This window comes from Oncorhynchus masou, chromosome 8, assembly GCF_036934945.1.
Source record: "Oncorhynchus masou masou isolate Uvic2021 chromosome 8, UVic_Omas_1.1, whole genome shotgun sequence".
Classification (NCBI taxonomy): Eukaryota; Metazoa; Chordata; class Actinopteri; order Salmoniformes; family Salmonidae; genus Oncorhynchus; species Oncorhynchus masou.
In genome coordinates this window covers 13,590,095-13,599,570 of record NC_088219.1, presented here as the reverse complement: position 1 = coordinate 13,599,570, position 9,476 = coordinate 13,590,095, and the positions used below count along the sequence as shown (strand labels likewise).

The window sequence follows — 9,476 nt, the reverse complement described above, 5'->3', positions numbered from 1 at the left end:
TGCAATCTCCATAGACAAACTTTTTCAGTAGAATGGCCTTACTGATGTGCTCAGTGACTTTCAACGGGGCACTGTCACAAGTCAGCTTTCAAATTTCTGCCCTGCTAGAGCTGCCCCGGTCAACTGTAAGTGATATTGTGAAGTAGAAACATCTAGGAGCAACAACTGCTCAGCCGAAGTGGTAGGCCACACAAGCTCACAGAACAGGCCCGTTGACTGCTGAAACGCGTAGTGTGTAAAAATTGTCTGTCCTCAGTTGCAACACTCTCTACCGAGTTCCAAACTGCTTCTGGAAGCAACATCTACACAAGAGCTGTTCATCGGAAACTTCATGAAATGGGTTACCATGGCTGAGCTGGTGAACACAAGCCTAAGATCACCATACGCAATAACTAACGTCGGCTGGAGTGGTGTAAAGCTTGCCGCCATTGGACTTTGGAGCAGTGGAAATGTGTTCTCTGGAGTGATGAATCAAGCTTCACCATCTGACAGTCTGACTGAAAAATCTTGGTTTAGCAGATGCCTGGAGAACGCTACCTGCCCCAATGCATAGTGCCAACTGTAAAGTTTGCTGGAGAAGGAATAATGTTCTGGGGCTGTTTTTCATGGTTCGGGCCCCTTAGTTCCAGTGAAGGGAAATCTTAACGCTACAGCAAACAATGACATTCTAGAGAATTCTGTGCTTCCAACTTTGTGGCAACAGTTTGGGGAAGGCCCTTTCCTGTTTCAGCATTACAATGCCCCCGTGCACAAAGTGAGGTCCATATAGAACTGGTTTGTCGAGATTGGTGTGGACGAACTTGACTGGCCTGCACTTTCTTGTTATTTTCCTTGTCTGCCATCTTCTTCTTCTGTTACGTTTGCAATTATCTCCAGTACTTCAATTCGACTGCTGTCATCGCGAATCCTCATGGACCTGCTTCAACCTAACTAACCTGGTTCAGCTTATCAACCAGCTAATTATTAGAATCAGGTGTGCTACATTAGGGTTGGGGTGAAAACTACAGGAGGGTAGCTCTCCAGGAACAGGGTTGGAGTTAAAACCTACAGGAGGGTAGCTCTCCAGGAACAGGGTTGGAGTGAAAACCTACAGGACGGTAGCTCTCCAGGAACAGGGTTGGAGTTAAAACCTACAGGAGGGTAGCTCTCCAGGAACAGGGTTGGAGTTAAAATCTACAGGACGGTAGCTCTCCAGGAACAGGGTTGGAGTTAAAACCTACAGGACGGTAGCTCTCCAGGAACAGGGTTGGAGTTAAAACCTACAGGATGGTAGCTCTCCGGGAACAGGGTTGGAGTTAAAACCTACAGGATGGTAGCTCTCCAGGAACAGGGTTGGAGTTAAAACCTACATGAGGGTAGCTCTCCAGGAACAGGGTTGGAGTTAAAACCTACAGGAGGGTAGCTCTCCAGGAACAGGGTTGGAGTTAAAACCTACAGGAGGGTAGCTCTCCAGGAACAGGGTTGGAGTTAAAACCTACAGGAGGGTAGCTCTCCAGGAACAGGGTTGGAGTGAAAACCTACAGTAGGGTAGCTCTCCAGGAACAGGGTTGGAGTTAAAATCTACAGGAGGGTAGCTCTCCAGGAACAGGGTTGGAGAGCCCTGTTCTACATCATCGATTTTTTTGTTGTTGTTTCCCCACAGACTATTGGAGGCTGGTGGGTGGAACTATACAAGGACAAGCTCATTGTAATGGCTTGAATGACATGGAATGGTAACAAACACATCAGACATATGGAAACAACATGTTTAACTCCGTTCCATTTATTCAATTTCAGCCAATTACAATGAGCCTGTCCTCCTGTAGCTTCTCCCACCAGCCTCCACTGCTACAGACATTGTCAGTGCTGGGATGTATTTTAAAACATTCAACTTTCCACCACTCCCCCAGGGGTAAATTCATGTTAAATTCGTGTAGCTTGGTGTTTGGTGAGCAAATTAAACGTGACATTTTTTTTTATTTCAGACGATTGAATCACCAGAGCCTCAATGTTTGCCGGAGGAATGAAGACATCCAAGGACTAAAATGAACTCTGACTATTCTAATTTGTCTTTCTCTTTAGCCTTTAGTCCCTTTGAAGGATAATACATTGACATCGTTTGGGATTATAGCACGGCATGGTATGACATTTCTATGTTCTCACGGTGGTAGTGACTTCTAGTCTGACTGTCAAAGATACAGCATTTTACCCAGACTCCCGATGTGGCACAGAGACCAATGTGATACACATCAGCAGTTGGCCATTCTTACAGAAGTATAGCATGCAATGCCATCTGGGGTCTTCTTCAATAGCCAAGCGCTGTATCAAGTCTGTATAATTTCTTTGCTATTTTAATCAAATCAAGTTGTCGTCACATGCGCCGAAAACAAATGTAGACTTTACAGTGAAATGCTTACTTACAAGCCGTTAACCAACAGTGCAGTTCAAGAGTTACAGTCTCTGCAGATCTTATTGATGCTGCATGCTTTCTGGCAGCGGTCCAGCTGTTCCTTGACTCCATGGATCAGAACCGGATCCATGTCTCGTGATCACACACTGCACATCCTCTTTGGCACCAGCAGAGAGCCCAGAGCATCCAGACCATCTGGCAGGAATGGTGGACTTTAACCAGAGCAATTAGGGAATCACGCCTACTGCCATCTGCTCTGAATGTATACTCTGTATGATGTGCACATGCGAATATAATGTCAATTCTAGTAGTACGCCTTTTTAGGGGGGGGAGTAAACAATGGAAAAATAACATTTGCACATACAGTACAAATATTTGTTATGCAAAGTCTCCTATGACAGCTAAAACATTTGCTGCTGAGAATCACAGACAGATGTTACATACATTGAAGCAGAGGTTGATGTGGCTGTAATGTTCTGTTAATACACAAACTAAGTTGTCTGTCTACAGTGGAAATGTGTTTACAGAAATGTGACTAACTCAGAACTGTTTCGATTTATTTTGCAGATAAAAAAAAAAAAATATCATCACAAATAACACCCGAGTGCACCACGGGTATGAAGAACTAAACCTTCTGTCTATCATTGGCATCGCAGGAAGTCCAATGTTTGTTGAGCACCATAGTGCTGCTTTGGAGCACAGGTGATGGGTGGCTGAGCACAGCAGCAGCCCTGCTTGGAGGGTCTAGCCTATAGCCTCTCTCAGTGCCAGGATGACTATGCCAGAGAGCACTACAGTTTTCTTTAATCTGAGCTTCCCTGTGGAGTGGAATCAGTCTGACTCCATACCGGAGACACCTGACAAGGAGAAGAACTGGCCTGCTCTGCTCATCTTAATGGTCATCTTCTTCACTGTGGTGGGCAACATCCTGCTCATCCTAGCTGTGTCTCTGGAGAGGAAGCTGCAGAATGCCACCAGCTTCTTCCTGCGCTCCCTGGCTGTGGCAGACATGCTTGTGGGTTTTCTCGTCATGCCGGTCTCACTGATCAACATTCTCTATGGTAGGTAGGTAGGTGGTAGGTTGAGCTCTTTTAGCAAAGCAGTGCTTGTTTGCCCTCTGAATAATGTTTTATTGAAAGCATCTAGGGATACGAGGCTTTACTGTGAAGTGATATTCGAGTGGATGAGGAAGACGGTGAGGAAAAAGATCCTGGTTAACATGTTATGGCATGTCTATCGGAGCAAACAAATCAGCCTTTTATGTCTGTTAATTGGTACAATTGGTCAAGACCCTTAGACGAGGATAAAGGAACAGTTCATGTTTTACCACGACCAAATGAAGATCATCTGAATAGAGAGAAACACATTCTAATGTGAGATTACCCCGTTCCCACACAAAACCCTTATCTCAGTTAGCCCCATTACTTTGAGTGGCATTGAAGAGTTTGTTTATCTTAGATCAAATGGGTTTGTGTGCAAATGTGCAACGGCCAGATTAACTCTTTCCTCCATAAACGTTCATTATTTTCACATCATTAAGGATTAAATACTTTGATCGGTTACATCATTACATGATTTTTCTAGTTACATCATAGCAGTCTATTTGATGATATATGAGACTGAAAAATTACCTTGGATTTGTTTGTATGGTCACAAAGCAGGTGTAAAGATTTGATAATGAAATATCAGTAATTGTTAGTGAACTGTGTCTGTCCATCCCTCAGACTACGTGTGGCCCTTCCCCAGACCCCTCTGTCCCGTCTGGATCTACCTAGACGTGCTGTTCTCCACAGCATCCATCATGCACCTGTGCGCCATCTCACTGGACCGCTATGTGGGCATCTGTAACCCCATCCAACATAGCCGCTCCAACACCCTCTCCAAGGCCAAGGCTAAGATCGCCCTCGTCTGGACCATCTCCATAGGTGAGTTCATGCTGACGTAGTTGTTGTAAATCAGGAGGGGGGAAAACGATTGAACAAGAGATCTAGCTAAATAATTTCCTCCTACTGTGTTGTCTGTGTGTCTGGAGAGATAGTGAGTTACTATGTGACATTCTTTCTGTTTTGCCTTTTTGAAGAAAATACATCAGTGCTTTTATCTACAGTCTGTCAGAAAGCCAAACGGACCCTTTTTCTCTGACCTCTCCTGGGGCTCTCTGACATCTTCACGCTGAGAGATGCTCTAAACAGGGACGACAGGACCATCCATTATGGTCTCATGGCTCAAGGCTTTTTTGGTTTCACAGAAATCGGACAGCCAGTCAACCTGTTAGCTTGTTGACTTCATCTAAAAACCTCAATCCACTTTCTCTGCTCTCATGTGCTTCCTTGAATCAACCTGCTGGTTGTTTAATCATTATGATTCCCTCTTCTAATCTAATAATATAATGTTTTTGAGATAGATGTAGCCATGTTTGTGCATTGGTTTAAATATGACAATAATAAGTGATATTAATTGTCCTGTGATCTCCATGTCCACCTCTCTCTCTTTGACAGTGATCTCCATGTCCACCTCTCTCTCTTTGACAGTGATCTCCATGTCCATCTCTCTATCTTTGACAGTGATCTCCAACCTCTCTTTAAGTGATCTCCATGTCCACCTCTCTCTCTTTGACAGTGATCTCCATGTCTTTGACAGTGATCTCCATGTCTCTTTGACAGTGATCTCCATGTCTCTCTCTTTGACAGTGATCTCCATGTCCATCTCTTTGACAGTGATCTCCATGTCCACTCTCTCTTTGACAGTGATCTCCATGTCCACCTCTCTTTGACAGTGATCTCCATGTTTGACAGTGATCTCCATGTCTCTCTCTTTGACAGTGATCTCCATGTCCACCTCTCTCTTTGACAGTGATCTCCATGTCCACCTCTCTCTCTTTGACAGTGATCTCCATGTCCACCTCTCTCTCTTTGACAGTGATCTCCATGTCCACCTCTCTCTCTTTGACAGTGATCTCCATGTCCATCTCTCTCTCTTTGACAGTGATCTCCATGTCCATCTCTCTCTCTTTGACAGTGATCTCCATGTCCATCCCTTTGACAGTGATCTCCATTCACAGTGATCTCAACACCCATCCCTGTGATTGGCCTGTATGACGAGGGGAAGGTGTTTGTCAACGGGACCTGTGTACTGAACGAGCACAGCTTCGTCCTGATTGGCTCCTTTGTAGCCTTCTTTGTCCCTCTGGTTATCATGGTGGTCAGCTACTGTTTGACTGTGCGTGTTCTGCAGCACCAAGCTTCTGACTTCCTGCATGGAGGCCAGGCTTCAATCAACCAGCCGGCCCTACTCAGGATCACCCCAAGGTCCCCTGCAGGGGACAGTTTCCGTCTCCTCAAACAGGACCCTGCCCCTGAGGCCTTGCCAGCTGTTGGTTCCTCCGACGTTTCCGTCTCTCAAGCCTCCCTTCAACCCATCTCTCCAACAGCGAGACAGGAGTCAGGGGGAGCTGGCATGGCTCAATCAATCAAAAATGAGAGGAGAGCCTCCATGGTCCTGGGTGTGGTGTTTTTCCTCTTCCTGATTATGTGGTGTCCATTCTTCATCACCAATGTGCTGAGCGTGTTGTGTGAGGACTCGATAATAAGCCTGTGCAATAAGCCCGTGTTGGCAGTGCTCCTAAAGGTCTTTGTTTGGGTGGGATATGTCTCCTCTGGTGTCAACCCACTGGTCTACACTCTATTCAACAGGACCTACAGACAGGCCTTCCACCGCTACCTACAGTGTATCTACCACAGCCCGCCAGCCAAGAGCACCAAGAATATTTCTGTTAATACCGTCACGCCTATTCTATGCAGTAAAGATGCCAACGACTGTAGCTGTAACAGCCACAATGGGTATAAAGGGGAAATGAAAGGAAGAATGGGGTTGGATAGAGAGGGTACAGGGTCTGGGATGCTTGAGAAGTTGGCCAGTGTCTATCCCACCACCGCTGAGGAAGTCAGCTGTGTCTGAACTGGCTGGCTGGCCTACTGTCTTTCCCCTCCAGGCTCTCTACATACAAAACATTGTTGTGACACAGCTGTTGCTTCATGTCACTGCCTGGATTCTCCAGCTCATCTTCCTGTTCAAAAACAGGAGGTGTACTGGATTCTCAATCTCCACTTCCTGTTCAAACACAGGAGATGTACTGGATTCTCCAGCTCCACTTCCTGTTCAAACACAGGAGATGTACTGGATTCTCCAGCTCCACTTCCTGTTCAAACACAGGAGATGTACTCAATGTCTCCCTGTTGCTGGACCTGTAAACATGACTCAATGAGATATGAAATAGTGTTAAGTCTGCACAATTGATACTGTATGTGTCAGACATTAATTACAGCTAGTGAGTAATATGTGTGTAGTCAGTGTGGTTATTGTAATGAAATGTCCATGAACTGCACTACTAGTAAATCAAAAGGTGTTTGCATCTCTCACAACAGGGCTTTGAGGGTCATTTACAGGAAAACCACTTGCTGTATCTCTCTGTAATCCTGGAGCCACAGTGCCACCTAATGGAAATATACTGTACAATACATAAAAATGTAATTTCTTACTAGAAGTTTTTTTCTGTCTGTATGATAGTCAAAGATAATAGTCAAGTCAAAGATAATAGTATTGCACTTGAATGGGAAACAGATGTCTTCATGGACAAGGAGATGTTTCACTCCCCATTTACCTCAAGACTGGTTCATATTTCTGACAGAGTGAGGCCAGGAACCACACCCTATGAGTATTGTTTTCTTCGTAAATCATATCACAGTCAACTTTTACTAGTTTATTTGTTATATATGTTTCCCCCTCTGAAATATTGTATTAAAATATACAAATTAGGTGATATCTCATTAAATATGCACATATTTGCCTATTATGCAAAGTGAGTTTGGGAAACCCTAGTCTAAGGATAACCACTGAACATTTAGTGAATGCAGATGCTTCTGAGGCTGAGAACAATTTGTTGGTGTGTGGATAGAGTCTGACTTTCGGGAAATGGCAGTTAAAGACAAACCCTATGAATTTAGTCAACCCAACGTCATACACCCATTTAGACCCAATCATCATATCTTCAAGGTAAGTTACTTTTTGAATTTATGGATGTAAGTCCATTTAAGGGGTTACTATTCATTTCATTTTGATGGTGGTAGTAGTATGATAATTAACACAATTAATAAATATGCATTTTCATCTAATTCTTTTACTTTTTAATTTATTGGACCAAAATATCCAAAAAATCTCGAAATTGATAAGTAAATGCAAAATGTAATTTTGGCCGGTGGTGCTTAATATGATATGATCTGTGTTTTTTTCTTCAGTTCTAACGTATGGGGTTTCTATTTTCGGCTGGCGTTAAAGGCGGCGCTAGTGTCAAACGCATGGAGTTTGCAATTTCGTCATGTGAAAACTTGTACACTGGCATTTTCCAGCCCTAACGCCAGGTTTGGCAATTTACCTGTCTAACATCACCATATTTGAGCCGTGTCCTTAAAAACATGATCTTTAAGTGCTAATTTCCGACAGCGCTTGGTAGGGATATTTAAGACCAACCAAAATTTTAGCAGTAAAACAGTTGGTTATGGCATGAATTTTGACAGCAGAAACGCAAGCCTTTCCAGCCGTGACGCACCCTGCCCATTATGTGCATTGAACAAGGTGTGAGTTGGTGCCTATATACTTTCTATTTAGAAACATAAAACAATAATGTTTTTTCCCCATTTCGTTTTATTTGATTGAAAACCAAGCATAGCCTTCCCTCCTCTCAATGTCTGTTTTATAATTGTCCTGCCCAATGTAATCAAGGGTCAAGACCGTTGATAATGTGTTTGGCTCGTGAGGCTGTTTGGAAATAAATCTTAATCACCAAAGCTTTATTAAAATATCAAGTCTGAGAGGAGTAAAACACAGAGCTGACATTCCCTTTTTTACCTACAGTGCATTCGGAAACTATTCACACCCATTCAGTTTTTCCACATTTTGTTACGTTACCGCGGTATTCTAAAATGTACTTTGGACACTAAAGAGGCCTTTCTACTGACTCTGAAAAACACCAAAAGAAATTACCCCCCTAATCAATCTACAGACAATAACTCATAACGGCAAAGCAAAAACTGTTGTTTTTTTCTAGACATTTTTGCAACAAAAAAAACTACTTAAATATCACATTTACATAAGTATTTCAGACCCTTTACTCAGTACTTTTTTGTAGCACTTTCGGCAGCGGCGATTACAGCATCGAGTCTCCCCCCACACCCCTTCTGCTCAGAACAACCTCAATTCGTCTCGGGGCATGGATTCTACAAGGTGTCAAATGCTTTGAACAGGGATGCTGGCCCATGTTGACTCCAATGCCTCCCACAGTTGTGTGAAGTTGGCTGGATGTCCTTTGGGTGTTGGAACCATTCTTGATACACAAAGGAAACTGTTTATCGTGAAAAACCCAGCTGTGTTGTAATTCTTGACACAAACCGGTGTGCCTGGCACTTACTACCACCTACTACCATACCCTGTTCACACTCACTTAAATCTTTTGTCTTGCCCATTCACCCTTTGAATGGCACACATACACAATCCATTGTCTCAAGGCTTAAACATCTTTCTTTAACCTGTCTCCTCCCCTTCATCTACATGGATTTAAGTGGATTTAACAAGTGACATCAATAAGGGATCATAGCCGTCACCTGGTCGGTCTAGGTCATGGAAAGAACATGTGTTCTTAATGTTTTGTACACCCAGTGTATATTTGTACTAAACTCAGTGTATATTTGTACTAAACTAAAGACCCTGTCTTTCAAAGATAATTCATAAAAATCCAAATAACTTCACAAATCTTCATTGCAAAGGTTTTAAACAACGATTCCCATGCTTGTTCAATGAACCATCAACAATTAAGGAACATGCACCTGTGGAACAGTCATTAAGACACTAACAGCTATCAGACGGTAGGCAATTAAGGTCACAGTTATGAAAAATTTGGACACTAAAGAGGCCTTTCTACTGACTCTGAAAAACACCAAAAGAAAGATGCCCAGGGTCCCTGTTCATCTGTGTGTACGTGCCTTAGGCATGTTGCAAGGAGGCATGAGGACTGCAGATATGGCCAGGGCAATAA

General features: G+C 43.5%; 1 protein-coding gene across 1 annotated transcript; it reads left to right on the top strand.

Moving 5' to 3' along the window:
* The first annotated feature begins 2,725 nt into the window (after positions 1–2,725).
* LOC135543864 (5-hydroxytryptamine receptor 2C-like) lies at positions 2,726–7,120 on the top strand. Its single transcript, XM_064971186.1, has 3 exons — positions 2,726–3,450; positions 4,114–4,314; positions 5,451–7,120. The coding sequence occupies exons 1-3, from the start codon at positions 3,162–3,164 to the stop codon at positions 6,344–6,346; spliced, it is 1,386 nt and encodes a 461-aa protein (XP_064827258.1). The 5' UTR covers positions 2,726–3,161; the 3' UTR covers positions 6,347–7,120.
* The last annotated feature ends 2,356 nt before the right edge of the window (positions 7,121–9,476 follow it).

Excerpts from the sequence above, each read along its gene's own strand:
- LOC135543864 (XM_064971186.1), top strand. The coding sequence starts at position 3,162 with ATGACTATGCCAGAGAGCACTACAGTTTTCTTTAATCTGAGCTTCCCT. Across the intron at positions 3,451-4,113 it reads ACTGATCAACATTCTCTATG|ACTACGTGTGGCCCTTCCCC; the intron begins GTAGGTAGGTAG and ends TCCATCCCTCAG. Across the intron at positions 4,315-5,450 it reads CGTCTGGACCATCTCCATAG|TGATCTCAACACCCATCCCT; the intron begins GTGAGTTCATGC and ends CTCCATTCACAG.